At 39.5% G+C, this 21,943-nt stretch overlaps 1 protein-coding gene across 8 annotated transcripts in view; it reads right to left on the bottom strand.

Moving 5' to 3' along the window:
• LOC124776204 (ankyrin-1-like) overlaps positions 1-21,943 on the bottom strand; it is a 202,433-nt gene that overhangs the window by 51,071 nt on the left and 129,419 nt on the right. For all 8 annotated transcript variants that reach the window (XM_047251041.1, XM_047251045.1, XM_047251038.1 and 5 more), the window contains one exon: positions 11,393-11,647. In XM_047251041.1, the coding sequence (XP_047106997.1) occupies positions 11,393-11,647 (255 nt within the window). The remainder of the gene's footprint in view (positions 1-11,392; positions 11,648-21,943) is intronic.

The raw sequence follows: 21,943 nt of genomic DNA, 5'->3' as shown, positions 1-21,943 counted from the left end.
CCTGCAAAAATCCCGAGTAATTGTATTCACTTTTTGCTACCTCACAGAAACCAGTTTAAAGTACAGTCTCAAGAACTGTCTCTTTTTTTTAACATTCATTTGAGTACCTGCATTTCATTAAAAACAAAAATGGGATAGTTATGACCAATAATCATATACAGGCCATTCACAAAATGCCCCTATACTGGAATTTTTTTAAAAAAGCTACAGTCTTTCAGGGACAACTATGGAAAATTTATAGCATATGCAGTGCAGACTGCATATCCCCTCAATGTCCCTGGAAAGAAGTGGGACAAGTTCTTTTGATAATTCAGGTGTGACAATGTGTTAAGCACTCTTAAATGTGCCCTCCTTCCCTTGGGAACCGATTATTCTTGCCATAGATGCTACCCAGCATGGTATTAGTGTTGTCCTTTTTCACACGGGGAAGCAGAGAGGCCAAAACAGCCAATAGCTTTTATTTCCAAAATGTTAAAAAAGCTCCAACAGAAACACGGCCAGATTGATAAAGAGGCCCTCACAATCATCTATGCAGTAGGCAAATTTCACACGTACCTCTATGGTGGGAAATTCCACAATGACAAGCCTTTGCCCACTTCATTTGGCCCTTGCTCATTGTTGTCCAACAAAACAACACAATACTTACAACAATGAGTCCACTTTTTATATGCATATCAGTATTCCATCATATACAAGCCAAAAGGCCAGCACAAGAGTGCAGACAATCTTTACTGGCGGGTTCAAAGCAGAATTTGACCAATATGAGGTTCACACTGACTCAGAGGTACTTTTCAATTAAATGGTTCTCCAATTATAGCATTTCCACTGCAACACAACTGTGGCAGGACACCATGATGCACCACATTTTTAAGTGGGTTCAGGATAAGTTCCTCCTAGTTGTTACAGAGAATGAGTAGCTTCCGATGGAGATCCCATCCTGACTCTGCACAGGGCCTCTCCCTGCTTCATGCAGGTCATTGGGACATCACATGGATGAAGACCTTGGCCTGTCATCAAGCTTCAGGCACCAACTTAAATTTCTTCATCCTAGCTGTGGCCTGCAGCTCCATGGGACTGAGTTCATGTGCACTGTAAGGGTCCTTTCCTCATATCAACATTTCTGATCACCATAGGCCCTTTCTCAGATTTTCCATAAGTCACCAGGCTGTATTCCACAGTGACAAGGTGGCAATTAAAGCCAACATATGAGTTTATGAAGTAAAGCTCCCCCAAGCCATGGTGAGTGTTAATGGCCCCCAGGTCACATCTAACTCTTTTATGGAGCTTTGCACTTAACAATGGCATGTAGCACCTCCCTGCTGCTTCTTTTCATCCTTAATCAAATGACAAGGCAGAGCAGATGGGGTGCACTTTTGAGGAAAACATGAAGGCAGTGATTCGATCAATTAGTGAAAATTCTCTAATCAGCACCAGCTGCTCAGCTGTACCACCATCTGAAGAGGTCCGAGGCTTAAATCGGCTACCTCTGCCACAGAAGTAGGCCACCTAGGTGTTAAAGAACTTCAGATATTTAAGTACCAGAAAAGCAAGGACTACATCAGATTACTGCTCTAGACCCAAACATGATCAGTCCCATTTCATCCAAAATATTGACAACCAGCTTGCAAAATATACTATGAATGAGTGGTAAGTGCAGCTCATTCTACAAATGCCAGTAATTCATGAATGGAAGAAATTTGTGCAATCTACCACGAACAAAATTTATGATAGAAGAAATATAGTACCTCTCTAGCTATTCATTAATTCACCACCATGCAGGGTAGCTGCACGGTCTGAGGTGCCTTGCCACAGTTCGCGCGGCTCCCACTGTCGGAGGTTCGAGTCCTCCCTCGTGTGTGTGTGTGTGTGTGTGTGTTGTCCTTAGTGTAAGTTAGATTAAATAGTGTGTAAGCCTAGGGACTGATGACTTCAGCAGTTTGGTCCCATAGGAACTTACCACAAATTTCCAAATTTCCAATTAATTCACCACCAAGTGACTATAACACTGTGTATGTGGCTTTACAGTACACCATCAATGATATCTAGGAGCAAGGTGCCACATTTACCAAACCAATCCCTTTCCCACCAACATTATATCACTGACATTAAAACATTTGCAAATTAAATACGTCTCAGCCATAGGAAGATCTTTTTCTTTTTCTTTGCTACAGCCTGTATCCCGCATTGGGCGCAGGGTCGGCAGGGTTAAGTACAGAGTTGGCATGGTTAATTTTAAAGGGTGACCGGATTCCCTTCCTGTCACTACCCCATACTCCCCTGGGACGGAATTAGTGTACCCCAGCTGTCTGCGTCTAGTGAGAATCGTGAAATAGTGTGAATGTATTTCAAATGTCTGCGAGTCGTGTAACTGAGGTGGGACGTGGGGACCAGCCCAGTATTCACCTAGTAGGATGTGGAAAACCGCCTAAAAACCACAGCCAGGCTGGCCGGCACACCGGCCATCATCGTTAATCCACCAAGCGGATTCGATCTGAGGCCGGCGCGCCTACCCAAGTCCAGGAAGCAGCGCGTTAGCGCTCTTGGCTATCCTGGCGGGTTATCTGTAGGAAGATATTTTACGTAAAAACTCACTCAATAACTGCAAATAAGTACTCACTTTCTAAACTGAAGTAACCCCACCATATAAATGTGAGCACAGTGAAGTTTTTTGTCTATTCACATAACATACCTGGACAGGAAAAACTGTAGAGGTAATACTCTGTTGTAAACCAAAGAATAAGCAATGCTTGAGGAAGTAGCCTTTCTCAGAAGAATGCTTCAAACTGCTGTGCAGGATGACAAAGAATAAATTTCTGTTTAACAATGCAGAGCATTGAGCAAAGTTTTACCTAATTCTGCCTGTATGTGTTTCTAGTGTTAGTATTATTACTAACTAATATCTATGTACCATGTAGTGTTCAAACATTTTGTGGAAAATAAAACACCGCAGTTCTGTCTGCACACTGGGTTGCCACTGATTCATAAGGTATGCTATTGAAGGGTTGATATAAGTTTGAAATCTTGTGCAGTTGCTCCTTGTGACATAGTGATGCAGAGGGCAGGGGGACTTGCCTGCTCGCTCTTCAGTTTGAAAACATGCAGAGGAGAGAAGTGCTTGAGCACATTCCGATAGCCTACATCCACTCAAATTTCCATTCCCACCTCCATCCTGTCACACCCTCAGAACACAATACATCCCCTACAGCTTTACTGCACATAGATGTGGTACACAATTTAATATACGGTATTAACCCATGTCTTATAACAATAAACATTAATTTTATACCATTAAAACACTGTTTTTTATAACATGTGATTTTGCACTCCCTACATTGTCCAAACTATTACTCATTGAGAAAAATTAAAGGGACATTACTGTATGGAATTTAATGCAGTTTAATTTTGTAATAAGACATATTTTTGCTTGTTGCCACAGTTTTCTAGTTATTTAAGAGGGGGGAAAAATGGACATTATAAGTAACCTTCAAACACTCTCCACCACCCCCCTCCCCTCCCCAACAATGCCTTACTCATTCCTCACCAGTCCGGATTTTTTGTACAGGTTATTGTGCTACCTCCTCCTGCTGTACAAAACTTTGTGACTTTTTCCTTCACTGAGTGGATTACTGCAGTCGTATCAGATGCCATCTGGAGGATTTCACGACAAAATGTGAGGTGTCCTGTTACTGACATCATGATAAACAGAAGTCTGCAAGTCACTCTCTCCACCTGTTAGGATTCAGCTTTCAGCCAACACAAAGCTATAAATGAGAAAGACAGCTGAGAATTTGTTTCCAACATTGAGGATCTTTACAACTGCCATTTTTGCATCTGAGAATGGGATTCAGCTTTCTCTGTAGCTAGTAAAACAAACCTGGTCACAACAAAATCCATTGTGGCATTTTGTAAACCCTCAAAGGCTAGGAAAATCATCTTTTTTCTGTTTCCTGTTTATTACAGTCTGATATACAGGACTGTATCAACTTGAGGAAGGACACACTCCTAATACACTTCAGTCAATTCCAGCAAGGGGTCATGAGGCATCACTTGATCAATATTAATGTGACCTTGCTGGAAATGGACGACAAGCAGATTTTTCAACCTTGCGAAAGCCTGCAATACCACTTGGAGGCATGAAAGATCTTCCTGCCATATCATTATTACACTGTTTCAGTATCAGAGGAAATTCACAGTTCATAATGCAGAGATTTGTGTGTTCTCGAAGCCACTGAAACAGATGAGACATATTTGAGCTTCACAATCTCCCTTCTGGTACAATGCCCTGAGCACCCTGGAAGCCATCCTGTGCTTGTACCCAGCAGACAAACCTGTTCAGTATTCCAGGAAACCCCTCTTCACCAACATCTAGTGAAGGCACTGATATTCTGACAGCTAATAACACATGTGGGCTTTTGGAGCAATATTATGGCAGATGCATTAGTAAAGGAGGCTTGTACAATACCCACTACAGCACAATGCAGAGGTCCCATCCATGCAGTGATCTCACTGCCGAGGCACAGGATTGTGCATCATTTGGAGGAGGAGTGGATGTAAGACAAGTAAAAAACGTTCTGGTTACTAACAGACTACAATCTGGCTGTGGCATAGTTCCTTCCAGCCACTGAAGCAGAACAAAGTATTACTGACAACCTCCCATCAGGCACTGCCCTCCAATGCATGGCTTCCTTTTCTAGATTCATAAACTGCCAGAGCAGGGTATCTGTGGAATAAAAACACTGGTACACCACAGTTTGGAAAGTGCACCCTTTTTTTCAGAACAATAAACATCCTAGCCTAAGTGTGAGGAAGAAATAAGAAACTCCTTTCCCATAAGCTAAGACTACCAGTAATACGCTTAAAACTGGTATGTGTCTTACTTTTACACATATTTTGCTTACTTTCTTAAATATAAATCTATTACAATCATTTTTTATTTGATAAAGATTTTTCTTTCTAATTAATATATTTTTCTACATAATGTCATTTACATGAGTTCATGTTTATTTATGTTTGGGTTCTAATGACAATACTGTCATGTAACCACTCCTAAATAAAAACAATTAAAAATTGAATATAATGTGTTATGTAAAACTGTTGCACAACTGTGACAGTTGCATTGCAGGAAGACAGAACATGTACTAAGCATTTGTTTTGAAAATCTTTTAACAATAACTGCACCTCTGTCATCAATAGAAGGGGCAGACATTCATTCAGGGAGCTTCCCACACCAAGTGAAGTCTTTAAACAGGAGCCTACAGCAATACGTAGAAAACCACCACTTTGTTTACTTATATATATTATGTAGCTAGTCATGGTTATGAAGGACGACACATGGAGCAACAGTTTATATGAAACCACACCTTTACTAGAACTTTAGGTGCTGGGTAGTCCGATAACCATTGGATATTCCTCAAGCCTATTAACATTAGAAGAATTGATACCTTGTGAGATGAAGTGTTTCCAGCACGATAATCTCATTAAGTAGATATTTTGCATCCTTCAGTGATCCACAAATTTGTTCACTTGTTTTCTGTACATAAAAGGAATTTTTGTTGATGTTCCCCACATATGTGCACATGTTTCTTCCGTTTTGATTCCATGAGATCCTACAGAAATAAATGTTAACTCATACAGAGCTCCGCATATCTGGACAACCCTTAAATAACTGGGGTGTGGAAGATGCTGCACATGTTACCCATTAATTACTTTTTTTTCCTCTTTAAATAGAAGTTTGTATCAACCTTGTGACCCAAGCGATGAAGTCAATATTCCCTCTCTTTAAGACATACAATGTTCAATTGTTAAGCCCAACAGTGTGGTCATTGATGCATGCCCAGCGGTTATGATGCTAGTGATCGAGGATAGCAGCAGTGAATTGCCCCCAGCTCAAGAACCCCAAGTATCCCACATGAAATTTTCACTCTGCAGCGGAGTGTGCACTGATATGAAACTTTCTGACAGATTAAAACTGTCTGCTGGATCAGGACTCAAACCTGGGGTCTTTGGCTTTTGTGGGCAAGTGCTCTACTAACTGAGATATCTGAGCACAACTCATGACCCTCCTCCCAAAGTACCTCATCTCCTTTGGATGGTAGAGGATGAGGTACTGGTGGAACTAAAGCTGTGAGATGGGTTGTGAGTCATGTTTGGGTAGCTCAGTTGGCAGAACACTTGCCCACAAAAGGCAAAGGCCCCCAGTTCGAGTTCTGATCCGATATACTATTTTAATTTGTCTGCAAGTTTCGACCCCAGGTGTGCAAAATATGAACCCAGCCAGACTGGTTGGTCTCTCTTGAATGACCATCAGCTGAAATTCCCCAAAGGGCACATTACTGAAAATAAAACAGATGTAGTGAGTGCTACTTCCCCCACATCTTCTTCAGGATTGGGTCTATAACATACCTCACATGGCCTGTGCCCTCAATCCTAACAGAGAAGCATCCAGTTTCTCTTAGATGGTCATGTAAGAAAGTAAATTTACTGCAAAGAGCGAGCTGTCACTGCACAAACAGCTCTTCTCAGCATTGTTGTTCTCACATCAATTGCCATACACTATCTGTATATCACACTACTCTGCCTATGTAAACCTATCCATGCTACAACATTTCTTAAGTACAACTAATGTTGCAAGAAACAAAATCCAATATAGGGAAGAGCAGTATGCAAATGAAATGCAGCAAAGAGGATATTTAGCTGTGTTATCAACAACACATACCATGAGTGAACAAAAACTTTTTCTTTGTCAACATGACATGTCTTCCAATAATGAATGTTCCTGACAATTCTAAAATAAAAAATCTGTAAAAATACAAAGACTACAGACAGGCAAGAGATAATGATGACACTGTGATCAACGAAAAGGGAGGAGAATGTATACACGGAATGAAGATTACTGTTTAACATCTTGCTGACAACAAGGTTATTTAAAGGAAGGGAACAAGTTGGGATTGTGGAAGGAAATTGGATTTGTCTGTACTGAATGTACAGTACTGACATAAATGTTTGGAGTAGAAAGGAAAACTAAAAACAGCATGATGAGTGAGTTTAAAGATGGTTAAGAATCAAAATTAGAAAAGGTGAAGAGGGGGAAGGCTATGTGATGGGAGAGCAGAGGGACGAGTGAAATCAAAACCCACAAATAATAAGTGGAACTGAACAACATTAGTCTGAGAATATCATATGATGATTCTGAATTGCATAGCAGGAGTGACAAACTCCAAAACCATTGTGGACCCAGTTCTTACGCACAGTTAAAATTTTTTGCATCATTATTAATCCAAATACTGTGTACAACAGTAAGAGAACTGATAGCACTGCTCGATTTGCAGACATCACTTTAGCATCCTGAAATAAATTTTAGGGATCATCTCTTCCAGATTTGAATCTTAAGAATATGAACACAGAAATTAAAATGAATAAAATTACTTGTACACATGCAGAAGGAAATGTGGAGGCAATCGATTTGGAATCCATGGCTAAGAAGGAAAGATAATGAAAAACAATATTAGAATCTTATCTAATGTATATCTTCCTAGAAATGTTCCTGCAAGGTTCAATCTTTTGATTGTTACATGACAACTGTTCTTTTCTTGCAATTTAATGCCAAAAAACGTGAAGGCTGGACATTTTGTAAACCTGTTTAAGTCTACTGTGATAATATACAAGTATGTCCTTGCCTCTCAGTATTTTCTTTTTCTTCTTGGACAAGGATGTTCATGCAGACATGTATTAAGCCTTGTTACAGGAAAATGCACTGCATGGTTGCAACAACAACATGCATTTAGAGGCAGCAATGGAATTCAGTTTGAGGTCTGTAAAACTGGGTTTTTTTTTTTTTTTTTTTTTTTTTTTTTTTTTTTTTTTTTTTTTAAGCAATGTTATAAGATTTGCATCTGGCATTGGTCTTAGAAGAATCTTCAGAGAGCTCTTTTTTTTTTAAAAAAAAACCCTTGTTATCTTGACAGCTATTTTGCAGTACACACCAATAGAGAGCAGAGTCAGATACACACGTAAATATGTGTGAACAACCTGTCAGAGCATATTTAATGTCTTGCATTTAATATACTGGAGATTGGGAGTGAATTAAGGAATTTTCTGTTTATCATTTCCTTCCACTACCTTAAAGACAATCCTCACAAGAATTTTTAAAACTATTAAATTAGAAGTGGAATTCACTTATCTGACTTCTTTCCACATCCCAGAGTGAAATGTGGGTTCTGTGTTATACACATCATGTAATCTAACTCAATGTAAGCACAATTTAATCAACAACAAAATTTTGCTCAGTATATTTACAGTCTACAATACAAACAAGGTATGGCATCCCACTCTATATAGCCAAACCAGTAAGTGTCCACTCTATTGCACTGTTCAGGACTACACTTAGAGTGTGCATGTGGGTTTATTAGGTTACAGATTTCCCTCCTTAGGCCCGACAAGATGCCTCCTGAGGCGCGACAAGGTAGTAGTAGGCAAAACGCAACAGGGAATAACAATGTTAATGTGGTAATAGTAAACTGCAGGAGTGTCTATAGAAAGGTCCCAGAACTGCTCTCATTAATAAATGGTCACAATGCCCACATAGTACTAGTGATGGAAAGTTGGCTGAAACCAGATGTAAACAGTAATGAAATTCTAAACTCAGCAATTGGATGTCTCTATAGGCCCCCTGGTTCATCAGCTGTTGTGGCAGAACACCTGAAGGAAAATTTGAAAAATATTTCAAGTAGATCTCCCGACCATGTTATACTTTTGGGTGGAGATTTTAATTTATCAGATATAGACTGGGAGACTCAAACGTTCATAATGGGTGGCAGGGACAAAGAATCCAGTGAAATTTTTTAAAGTGCTTTATCTGGAAACTACCCTGAGCAGTTAAACAGAGAACCGACTCATGGCGATAACATATTAGACCTTCTGGTGACAAACAGACCCGAACTATTTGAAACAGTTAATGGAGAACAGGGAATTAGCGATCATAAAGCAGTTACAGCATCAGGGATTTCAGCCGTAAATAGAAATATTAAAAAAGGTAGGAAGATTATTCTGTTTATCAAAAGTGACAAAAAACAGATTTCAGAGTACTTGACGGCTCAACACAAGAGTTTTGTCTCAAGTACAGATAGTGTTGAGGATCATGGACAAAGTTCAAAACCATCGTACAATATGCATTAGATGAGTATGTGCCAAGCAAGATCGTAAGAGATGGAAAAGAGCCACCTTGGTACAACAACTGAGTTAGAAAACCGCTGCGGAAGCAATGGGAACTTCACAGCAAACATAAACATAGCAAAGCCTTGCAGACAAACAAAAATTACGCGAAGCAAAAGGTAGTGTGAGGAGGGCTATGCGAGAGGCGTTCAATGAACTTGAAAGTAAAGTTCTGTGTACTGACTTGGTAGAAAATCCTAAGAAATTTTGGTCTTATGTCAAAGTGGTAGGTGGATCAAAACAAGATGTCCAGGCACTCTGGGACCAAAATGGTACTGAAACAAAGGATGACAGACTAAAGGTCGAAACATTAAATGTCTTTTTCCAAAGCTGTGTCACAGAGGAAGACTGCACTGTAGTTCCTTCTCTAGATTATCGCACAGATGACAAAATGGTAGATATTGAAACAGATGACAGAGGGATAAAAAAACAATTAAAATCACTCAAAAGAGGAAAGGCCACTGGACCTGATGGGATACCAGATTGATTTTACACAGAGTACACAAAGGAACTTGGCCCCCTTCTTGCAGCGGTGTACCGTAGGTCTCTAGAAGAGCGTAGCGTTCCAAAGGATTGGAAAAGGGCACAGGTCATCCCCGTTTCCAAGAAGGGATGTCGAACAGATGTGCAGAACTCTAGACCTGTATCTCTAACGTCGGTCAGTTGTAGAATTTTGGAGCATGTATTGTGTTCAAGTATAATGACTTTTCTGGAGACTAGAAATCTACTCTGTAGGAATCAGCATGGGTTTCGAAAAAGACGATCATGTGAAACCCAGCTCACGCTATTCATCCATGAGACTCTGAGGGCCATAGACACAGGTTCCCAGGTAGATGCCATGTTTTGTGACTTCTGCAAGGTGTTTGATACAGTGCCACACAGTCGTTTAATGAACAAAGTAAGAGCATATGGACTATCAGACCGACTGTGTGATGGGATTGTCGAGTTCCTTGATAACAGAATGCAGCATGTCATTCTTAATGGAGAGAAGTCTTCCGAAGTAAGAGTGATTTTGGGTGTGCTGCAGGGGAGTGTCGTAGGACCGTTGCTATTCACAATATACATAAATGACCTTGTGGATAGCACTGGAAGTTCACTGAGGCTTTTTGCGGATGATGCTGTAGTATATCAAGAGGTAGTAACAATGGAAAATTGTACTGAAATGTAGGAGGATCTGCAACGAATTGACGCATGGTGCAGGGAATGGCAGTTGAATCTCAATGTAGACAAGTGTAATGTGCTGCAAATACATAGAAAGAGAGATCCTTTATCATTTAGCTACAATATAGCAGGTCAACAACTGGAAGCAGTTAATTCCATAAATTATCTGGGAGTAGGCATTAGGAGTGATTTAAAATGGAATGATCATATAAAGTTGATCATCAGTAACGCAGATGCCAGACTGAGATTCATTGGAAGAAAAAGACATGCAATTTGAAAACAAAGGAAGTAGGTTACAGTACACTTGTTCACCCACTGCTTGAATATTGCCCACTAGTGTGGGATCCGTGCCAGATAGGATTGATAGAAGAGATAGAGAAGATCCAACGGAGAGCAGCGCGCTTCGTTACAGGATCATTTAGTAATCGCGAAAGTGTTACGGAGATGACAGATAAACTCCAGTGGAAGACTCTGCAGGAGAGATACTCAGTAGCTCGGTACGGGCTTTTGTTGAAGTTTCAAGAACATACCTTCACTGAGGAGTCAAGTAGTACATTGTGCCTTCCTACGTATATCTCGCGAAGAGACCATGAGGATAAAATCAGAGAGATTTGAGCCCACACAGAGGCATACCGACAATCTTTCTTTCCATGAACAATACGAGACTGGAATAGAAGGGAGAACTGATAGAGGTACTCAAGGTACCCTCCGCCACACACCGTCAGGTGGCTTGCAGAGTATGGATGTAGATGTAGATGTAGAACTTCAATAATGTAAAAACGCGATCCTGGTGTCTGAGTCACCTGTCTTTTCTTTTTAACTTTCCTCATTCTACACCTCTTTAGTCCCCGTGGAAAGAACTAACATTTCTAAAAGCTAGTACAATGTCATTGCTCTACCTCTATGTCTTTCAGTAGTACTAAGCATCTTGCCTCTTGAAGGTAAGTAATAGCCAACAATTCTATATCACATTTATTAGTTTCCTAGATAGAATTTTCCTTTGATACAAAAGATGACTTACCATTTTTTAAAAGCAACTCTGTAATTTCACAATTTCCAGTACGAGCAGCAGCAATGAGTGGTGTGTCACCATTGTCATCACGCAAATTGACAATACATCCAGCTTGTAACAACAGACGTGCCATGTCTACCTGGCGATGCATTATGGCGTAATGCAATAGGTAGTGAGACTGTGTCACTTTTGCACCAGCATCCAGAAGAATTTTCACCATAGGTACACTCTTTTGCCAAACTGCTTCACAAAGAGGAGTATAACCTGAAATAAAACGGAGAAGCAATGTTAAAATGTTACGAAGCAATGCTAAAATGTTACATCATTATATACACTCTGTGTGTGTGTGTGTGTGTGTGTGTGTGTGTGTGTGTGTGTGTGCGCGCGCATATGAGAGAGGGGGTCAGACTCTCATTTGGCGCGAAGAGTGTGAAAGGGGTAGGGTCAAGAGAGGGCAAATCTCATTGCAATCCGGAATACTGCTGTAACACCCATCCTGTAACTGTCATTTCCAATTTTCATTCCTCCTTTCTATTGCCCCTCTTCCCTTTTCTGAGACAGAGAGGGAGAAAAAGAGAAACAGTTTATTGGGGAAGAACATTTCAATGTGGTAAAATTTATGACTTTTTGTACTTTACTGTACTAAATAAATGTCACTGGAACTCGGCTACAAATGTAGTTTTTAGGAATTGACAATCAATTTATTTAACTCCTGAGCCAAGATTAAGCAACAGTAAGGAGTGAGAACAGTGATTAAAGTAGATAATCACATTTCTTGCAGGTCACTCTTCAAAGATCTTGGAATTATCTCACTTCTAAGCATGTTGGCTTCTTAATGGCATTTGTTGCAGATCAATCAGTTTCACATGAAATGTGATTCACACAAGCACACAACAAGATGCAAAAACAACTTTCAGTAAGACTTTGACTACTATTTAGATTCAGATTCTGTATTCTGGTACAAAGGTCTTAAACATGTTCCCACCAGACATTAAACATGACATTAGGAATGTTTTGCTGAGCACAACACACTTGACGCCAATGGCTGCTTCACAAATGATGTACCATCTGGATCTTTCCCCCAATACAAGCTTCCATAAATTACATAGATGGCAATCGTCCTTACAACATATACCTCTATCATGCAATACTACCAGTTTCAGTTTCTGCTAGTTCCAATCCCACACCCACTTCTACCCCTGTCCAGCCTTCCTTCATTCTACACTCTCACCTTTCTCTCTACAGCCCCTCTCTTCTTCAGTTCTATCTCCCTCTTCCAACTGATTTCTCCATTTCATTGTATTTATTTTTTATTTATTTATCAGGTTCCGTGTAATGGTGCCAGTTAAAACTATCTAGTCATGGAATAACAGTTCATAGTTTATAGACTGCTGGCTAGAAGACTTATAAACAAGTAAGAAAGAATTAATAAAACATGAAACAAGGAGAGTGAATGAATAAATAAATAATGCATTACAGAGAAAAGAATAAAAGGAGGGTGCCACAAGAAAACCTTTAAACTTGATTTTGAATACTTGGAGTTTATCATTCATTTTTTTTAGTTTTTCTGGAAGTCTATTAAAAATGAAACCTGCTGAACAGTACAAACACTGCTGTACTGTGTTAATGAAGTGTTATCCAAGTGCATATCATTTTTCCATCTACTATGCACTGAATGAATGTTGCTGTTTCTTCTGTCTGTCATTTTCTGGGCTAAGAATATTCTTGGTGAGTGCACAGTGTTCGTCCAAAATATAACAAATATGAGGCAATAGAGTGAAAGTATGCAAAGTGTTCAAGACAGTGGAGATCATTCTTATGGTGAAGGTAGCATCATTCAGTTTCTGCACAAGATCTTCAATATGATACTTCCAAGAAAGCCTTCTATCTACTCACAATCCTAAGAATTAAAAATGGTTTCAACTTCTTTAACTGTTGGACAACCTGTAGAAGAAAAAAATTTAGTTTTTACAAGTGCTCTATGTCAGCTATTGTGTGCACTGCATTTTGTCACATTTAAGTATCAATTTGGTCTGTGAAAGACACTTGCTGATGTTACTGACTACATCATTCATACTATGTTCCCCAGCTTTCACAATAACACATGTGTCTGCTGCAAAGAGAACAATTTTTGTGTCATCTGTCATGTTTAGGCAGGTCACTGAAATATACCAAGAAAAGCAATGGACTTTCTAACCTCTTCTCTGACAATCTTCTGCTTCCTGCTTTCCAGATATGAAGTGGACTACTGTCAAGCTTTTTTTCCAAATCTTGTAATGTTCTAACAGATGCAAAAGTATAACCTGATCCACACAACCAAATGCTTTTGTTAAATCAAAGAACTCTATTATCGTCAACCTACCAGTCAGCAACAAATGCAACTATGCCCACCTGCACCAAGGCAAGCTCAATGATGCAACATTCCTATCCCTTCCACATGTTGCCTCTCCCTCCCAGGGATCAGTTTCTCTTTCTTCCAACCCTTCCTCCCTCTTACCAACTGCCAGAGACCCCTCATGAACTAAACCTCCATAAACCTTCCTCAGTCTAGCCATGAGCCTGTAGAGGTTGACATGCGAAGGGTGTGAGAAAAGTAATGGGACTGACAACACTGTGAGCAATCTAGTAATGGCGTTTTGTTCTACTTGTGCAGAATGGTCTGTTCATACCTTCCAAAAGATCAGTCGAAGTCTCAGCTCCATACAGACAGTATGTGATTTTTCAGAGCACCATCAGTGGAGTTGGGTTTTTGTTGTGAGCTACAAAAATGGAACAGTGGAATTTAGAGTAAAATTATGCCATCAACTTGAGGAACCCATGAGTGTGACCTTCAAAAAGTTGAAACAGGCCTATCAAGAGCACAAGCTTTACTCTAGCAGAAATTGTTTTTGGAAGGCCAAGGACACAGTGGAGACGAACCCTGCTCAGAGAGACCTTCAACTTTAAAATCTGACAAAAATGTCAAAGGTGTGCATAGTCTTGTAATATCAGACCAACATTTAACAATAAGGACGATGGGTGGCCTGTTAAACATAGACACTTTCATCATGAATGACATTTTTACTAAAGTTTTGCACATGTGAAAGGTTGGTGGAAAAAAAACCTCATAACTGAGCAGAAGTGCAATTGAAGAAATGTGGGCATTGATCTTCTTGCGAGGATTGCCAATGACCACAAATGGTTCAGTCATATGATCACAGATGATGAATCCTGGATTTTTTTTAGTATGATCCTCAGAAAGCAGCAAAGAAATGAGTGGCTCATTGAGACATCTCCTCAACCAAAAAAAAAGGTCAAATGAGCAAATCAAGGATAACAATAAGTCTGATTTGCTTTTTTGACACTAGGGGTATCATGGATAAAGAATTTGTTCCTCCAGGAGAAACTGTCAACCGACTGTTTTACAAATATGTCTTCACAAGGCTCAGGGAAAGGGTGAATCGAATGAGACCAGACACTGCAGAGAAGTGGATGTAGCATCATGACAATGCCCCACATCACACAACCACTTTCACCATGCATTTTTGACCACCAGAGGCACTTTTGTTGTTCCACAGCCTTCCTATTCACCTGATCCAAGTCCTTGTGACTTTTTTCTTTTCCTGAAATTAAAAAAAAAAGTGTCTTAAAAGGCACCATTTTCAGACTCTGGAGAACATTCAAAAGAATGTGACCGACATGTTGAAGTGCCTACCAGCTGAAGCCTTACAGAACTGCTACCGAGACTGGGAACAATGACTCCACTGGTGTACAGCTGCTGAAGAGAATTTCTTTGAAAGGGACAATAAAAACTTTGGTAGATAAAAACTGAGTCACATTACTTTTCTCACACATCTCGTAGGTGACATACACTAAAACTGGTTCTATCCTGTTGTAACGATCTTATATTTTTGAACGTTACTTAACTTTATTTAACTTAACTTGGCCTGATGTTCATAGATGATTGATGAGAACTTCATGAAAGTTTCGAGCTTCACAAAATTATTTATTGACATTAGTTGACAACTGAACTGCACAGACTCCTGAGGTAAACGGAAACACTGACTGACTGTCTTCACTGACTGACCTCCATGCAGCCTCGCTGCATCGCTATAAATACAATTTTTAACAATTGCTACATTGTTAATTTATTGCCAAATGTAGTTAATTTATTGCAAAATGTAACTTACAATTAAAAACAATTTCATCTAAACTAACTGCTGTTACATTTGTTCATATTATAACATATAATGTAGAACAACATATTATTTTTTATTATCATCTTTGGTCTTTTGTGTGAAAATTAATTTACAATCTGATTTCAACAATTATTTTGATTTTACTTTAATTTCATAATTATTGATTGCACGAATTTTGTTGCTAACATTAGTTCAAGGTATACACATTGTGCTTCATCAGATTATATAAATCAAATACACACTTGTTGTCTTATATGCTGGAGTTTTGTAAATTTGGGTAGTGTAACTAACAATAGGTAATTATCTGCATAATTGAGAAGCACCATTAATTGCAATGAATTACGTAAAAATGAATAACAAATGAATTTGCATCACTGTATAACAATTGTTATTTTCATTAGAATTGAAATGACATTTTTTGTGTTAACTAATGTGCCAACTGCAATTATGGTAATTAGAGGCATTAGTTATTTATGCCAACATTTCCACAGACTCTTAATATTTGTTGATAAACATTTATTGCTTCAATTTCACAATCTGATTTTTAAAATGTCAAATGTATATAATTTTGTTAATGACAACACTCTATTAACAATTACGAGAATGTACATCATTTCAGAATATTCTATATGTGTTTACAAGGAATAATAGGTTTTTGGCAAACAGAACTGAACGATATCTACAAAAATACATGTAAAAGGCTCTAGGTAGCACTGAATCGTACAATAAATACATGGTTGCATATTTTTAAAAAAAATGGTGGTATCAGACAGTTCATAATAATCTTGGGGGAGGCTCCAGCATTATACTGTTCACCTGAGACTGTAAAATTAAAGATAAAACCTTCATTGTATCACCTTTGTGAGTCACAGCATAGAACTTCTTCCTACCTGTTCTGTGCTGTGACCTTGCTGATGTAGTCCCTCGTGGCCAATACCGTAGTGTATTGGAAACATCCGGAGCTGCAAAAATTCTAACTTTGTGGCTATGATTGGATGTGAGGGTAATCTAATCTACTTTAACAATATTCTGGTATGCCATTAATGTGCATTTATTGACAAAGACTGTAAAATAGTCACAATTACTCAGTCAGTTACAATACATTTCAACGACTATGGAAAATTGAGAGCATGGTTTACAAAGATCAGGCCTGGAGTACTTCCTAATGCTGGCTAACTTGCTTGGTGTGTTATAGAAATCACTACCAAAAACTGTATGACATCAGAAGGATCTGTACATTGTCAGTAGCATATTTAACCATCATTTGGTCCATGCACCAAGTAGAAAATGATTATAGTATCACAATAGCTGAAGCTAAAATGAAAATAATGTCATACCATGGTAAGGAGCATTTAAGAGCAAATATGATAAATGATGGTAAACCGCTAGAACAAATACATGCTTTTAAGTACCTGAAATGAGAGATCTTACATTACAGCAAATGATCAAGAACACACTCTACAAACATTTCAACAGCTAGTAGGTACTATCAGTTACACTCTCTACAAAAATCTGAGGAAAGGGGCAGTACTAAATTTTTATAAAGTACCAGAACCAGTTCTCATATATGTGTCAGAGAGTTGGACTCTTAACTGCCAGTCAATGGAGGAGGACTGAAACAGTAGAAATGAGACTCATAAAACCAATAGCTCATTTCAAACTCATTAATCAGATAAAGAATAGTGAAATAAGAAATGAACTGGGTATCAGAAGCATACTTCAGAAAATGGAGGAGTACAGAAAGAAATGGCATGAACACATTCAAAGGATGTCAGATATACCTCAAGGAAAAAGACATGTTGGGCATCTTAAGAAGAGATGGAAAGATCAACTGCTGTCTACTTCAAACTGGAAGAGGCAAGGATGCCTACACCAAAACTGGATATGGTGACACTAATGATTCTTTTTACAATTAGTTCATTGCATAGCATACTAAGAGTAAACATTTTATGACTTTTAGACAGCCCCTGACATTTATTATGACAAAAGTGATTCTAATAATTAATATTTGGTACATAAAAAGTCATAGTTTCATCCCTGAATGTTGAGAGGTCCCCAGCATTTGGGATTGCTAAGTTAAATAGAATCTCACCTCTCATTTGATATCTCACTGCACTATCAAACTCCAGCTTCGCTGCCTGTTTTTCAAGCAAGAGAAATGCCTTCTTACTCATCCCTCTAGTGATCTACATCACTGCTCAAGATAGCGAATTATTCATCTTAACTGCAGCAATCAAATAAAATGTCAAGAATAGCAAAAAAATGGTGTTGGAAATAAGAGAGACCTCACGCAGCTTGTCCCCTCATCCACTTCACATAATATAGCCTACCACTACAGTCAATCTGCAGTGATGGTGCTACATAGTTGTTGGCATGTAGCACTGTGTGTGTGTGTGTGTGTGTGTGTGTGTGTGTGTGTGTGTGTGTGTGTGGAGGGGGGGGGGGGGAGGAGAGGGGGCACGCGCATGAGTGCATATTTTGTACTACTTATGTCTGAATGAGAACATCACCAAGAAGCTTAAAAATGTTAAAGTCTTGCTAAGTAATCAATAGCTACATAAGCAGCTATTGACTATTTAATATCTTAATTATATGGTAAGTTCTATATACCAAAACAGTCAGCAATCAGTAGCATAAAAGAAATTTAATTTTTTAAAAGGTTTTGGGCACTTAAGTGTAACCTTCTGAAGAAGGGTACTAAGTGCACAAAACCAGTTAAGGAATTAAATTTCTTTTATGCAGCTGGCTACTGATTATTTCATTATATACAACCACAGTTACTGAGGATGGATAAAGTACAAAATACATGCTATTTAGTTGCCTTTACTCTTCCCATAATACATATATTCCACCTACACCTTTTCACTAAATAAATAAGAATGAATACAAAATAAGAAAGAATATATGAGAAGGAGCACATAAGGTAAAAGAAGTATCCACGACAAAAGAAAAAAGGTACAAGAGAAGCCAAAAGGTATAAAATTAAGTCTGCTCATTTCCTTGGTGTACAATTTCTATTGCAGTGAGAGTTCCCTCTGCAACACTTCCTATGCACATTCCTCCCACTTCCTCCTCTAGTTTACACACATGTAAAACATTCTTTATTAAAGGATAAGAGCCACCTCAGAGATTAACAGTGTCATGTACCACGTTCTTTGGTCACCACAATACCATGAAGCTGTCATTGAGAATGAATAAAATGGGATAGAAAGTCTATAATAGTAACACAATATCTATTGCAGTGAGAGTTCCCTCTGCAACACTTCCTATGCACATTCCTCCCACTTCCTCCTCTAGTTTACACACATGTAAAACATTCTTTATTAAAGGATAAGAGCCACCTCAGAGATTAACAGTGTCATGTACCACGTTCTTTGGTCACCACAATACCATGAAGCTGTCATTGAGAATGAATAAAATGGGATAGAAAGTCTATAATAGTAACACAAAATACAGACACAGAGCATTAGAAACCAGTGATTCGTTACTATATTGTGCTCGTCTACTGCCACTAAACATATCTGGGATGTGAAGAGCTATGTGACTAAGTTCCTTTCATCACTCCATATCAATAAATCATTTACGTGATTTCTTTTCTCAGAAAACCAAGAGAGAACTGTACAAAGTTGCAAACAATCCACGAAACAGTTATGTGAGAAAAACACCAGAGATTGACTCAAAGTGCTGTCTCCAATGAGGTACACTGGTGCACCTCCTTTTCCTATGTACCACAAAAAATTACATCTGTTTGTCTTGCCAGATACCTGCCTGGCAGGAACTCTGTTAAAATCTGGTGTAAGTTTTAATGGTAGACTAGCTGATTGCCTCAATTATTGTTGGTCACATTCATGACAGTCTTTCTTAATAAGCGTTGTTTCAGAAGTGAAATATTTCATGCATTTGGAATTTTAAACTTAGTTCTCCACTGCAGACAAAAGTGAAATCTTAGTTTAAACCACAAAGTGTATAAGCATTTAGTTCACACCTCAGTAAAATGGATCAGATCACAACAGAATGTAAACTTACACAACTGCATGGTCAGCTCTGTAGAGACTTTTCTAAATGAATAACAAATAAGCAGCTCACTAACACAGATAACAAAACATTGTTTTGTTTCAGGGTGCAAAAATAACTAAGGTCATACATGCCCATGTCAGAACTGTCGAACATGAAGACAGAAAAGGGGTTAAAAGTGACTACACGCTAAGCCCAATCGACAGAAGGAAAGACAGCTAAACACAGGGACTCTCTCTTGGAGAAAGGACCAGAAAATACCCCATAGAGACAATGAAGGTCCTGAACTAAAGATTAAATGACCTTTGACATATTGTTACGACAAATAAAAAGTAAAATGCGGTCGACAGCCTGCGCGTTGCTCACTAAAATGGCCGAAAACTCAGACAGCAAACATAAATTATAATGTAGGTGGTTAAAAAAAGGGAATTCTGTCAGCAAATGGTGAACTATCAAAGGTTGGCAACAATGAACACAGAGTGGCAGAGGATCACCACCTAACAAATGATGATGGCTAAAGCAACAGTGGGCAATACACAACTTAGCTACAATGATCTCCTCAGGGCAAGAGGGCCAAGAGGAGGCTGGTCAAGCCACTGGGAGAGGTTTAATTCCCCGGAGCTTGTTCCTCTGAAGGGAAGAACAGTGGTGATGCCAAAGTGACACCACCTGCTGACAGACGGCAACTTAGAGATCGTTGGGGGGGGGGGGGGGGGGAGGAAGAACTAGCAGTCTGATGTCAGACCAACGTGACCAGGGACCCACATAAACATCACTGTAGCTCCATCAAGAGTGAGCAACTAATAGCTATCATGGACCGTTGCAGTACAGGATGGATAGTGTACAGCACTCAGAGGCTCTAAAGGGCACTGACGCAATTGAAAAGCCTGTGTTGCCAGGTGTACTGTGGGGCCTGATACAGGGCGAAGAGCTCCACTGTAAATATTGAGCAGTTTTCTGGAACCCAATACCGAAAATTGTCAGTGCCAATGACAAAGGCACACTTGACACCATGACCAGTCCAAGAGCCATCAGTGTACACAAAGGTACTTTCGTGAAGTTCCATGTGAAGGTCAAGAAATTTATATCAATAGAGTGAGTCTGGAGTAGTGTCCTTAGGAACCGAATGAAGTCCATGATGAACATGGGCTGACACACAAAGCCAAGGCGATGAAAGGTTCACACCCACTAGGAAAGTGGCAGGTAGCATGAAGTTAAGCTGCTGAAACAATAGCTGAAAGCGAACTCCAGGAGGCAACAGAGAAGAGGAAAATGCCCCATACTGGTGGTCCAGGAAGTCATTGGAGAAGGAGGCATAAGATGGTTGGCCAGGCATGGCAAACAAACGGCATGCATATCTGTTGAGGAGAACATCACGTTGGTAAGACAGCAGGAGTTCATCAGCTTCTGCATACAGATTCTCAACCAGGCTAATGTAAAAGGCGCCGCCAGTGGCCAAACAGATGCCACTGTTGTGGATTGCACTGAGACAGCATAAGATGGACGGATAGGCAGATGCATAAATGAAACACCCATAGTCTAATTTCAAACGGACAAAGGATAAGTGCAAACAGAGGAGGCTGGTCCAATCCACTCCTCAGGAAGTACTGCTGAGGACTTGTAGGATGTTGATGGACAGTATACAGCAGGCGACCATGCAAGACATGTGAGAGTAGCAAGCAAGTTTCCTGTCGAGCATGAGTCACAGGAATTTTGCAGTTTCTACAAACAGAAGATCAGCAGGCCCAAGATGTAATTATGGCTGAAGAAACAATTGCACCACCAGAAATTCATACAAATGGTTTTGTCAGTGGAAAACCAGAAGCCATAGTCAACATTCCATGAGGAAAGACGATTCAAGACAATGCTGAAGATGCTGCCCAAGAAGACAAGTCCACGAAGAACTGCAATAGACGGCAAAATTGTCGACGATGCCCGGCAGGAGACAGGCCACATTAGGGTTAATGGCGACAGCACAGAGGACGATGCTCAGAACAGAAACCTGAGGCACATCGTTTTCCTGGATAAAGATGTCTGGCGAGGCATAACCCACTCGAACCTTGAAAACTTGGTCTTTTAAAAATTCCTGAAGGAAATGGGGCAAGGGGCCTTGGAAGCCCCATGCGTATAGAGTATGGAGGATACCAGTCCTCTGGCAGGTGTCGTAGGCCTTCTCCAAATTGAAAAAAAAACATGGCCACAATCTGGTATTTCCACTAAAAAACCATTCACAACAAGAATTGACAAAGTGACGAGATGGTCAACTGCAGAACGGTGGACTCAAAATTAATATTGTGTAGTGGTAAGTAAATTGCGAGACTCGAGCCATAATACCAGCTGGACACAGAGCATATGTTCCATCACCTTG

Source organism: Schistocerca piceifrons, chromosome 2 (genome assembly GCF_021461385.2).
Source record: "Schistocerca piceifrons isolate TAMUIC-IGC-003096 chromosome 2, iqSchPice1.1, whole genome shotgun sequence".
Lineage (NCBI taxonomy): Eukaryota > Metazoa > Arthropoda > Insecta > Orthoptera > Acrididae > Schistocerca > Schistocerca piceifrons.
The sequence above is the reverse complement of the archived record's forward strand: the minus strand, read 5'-3'. Positions and strand labels throughout refer to the sequence as shown.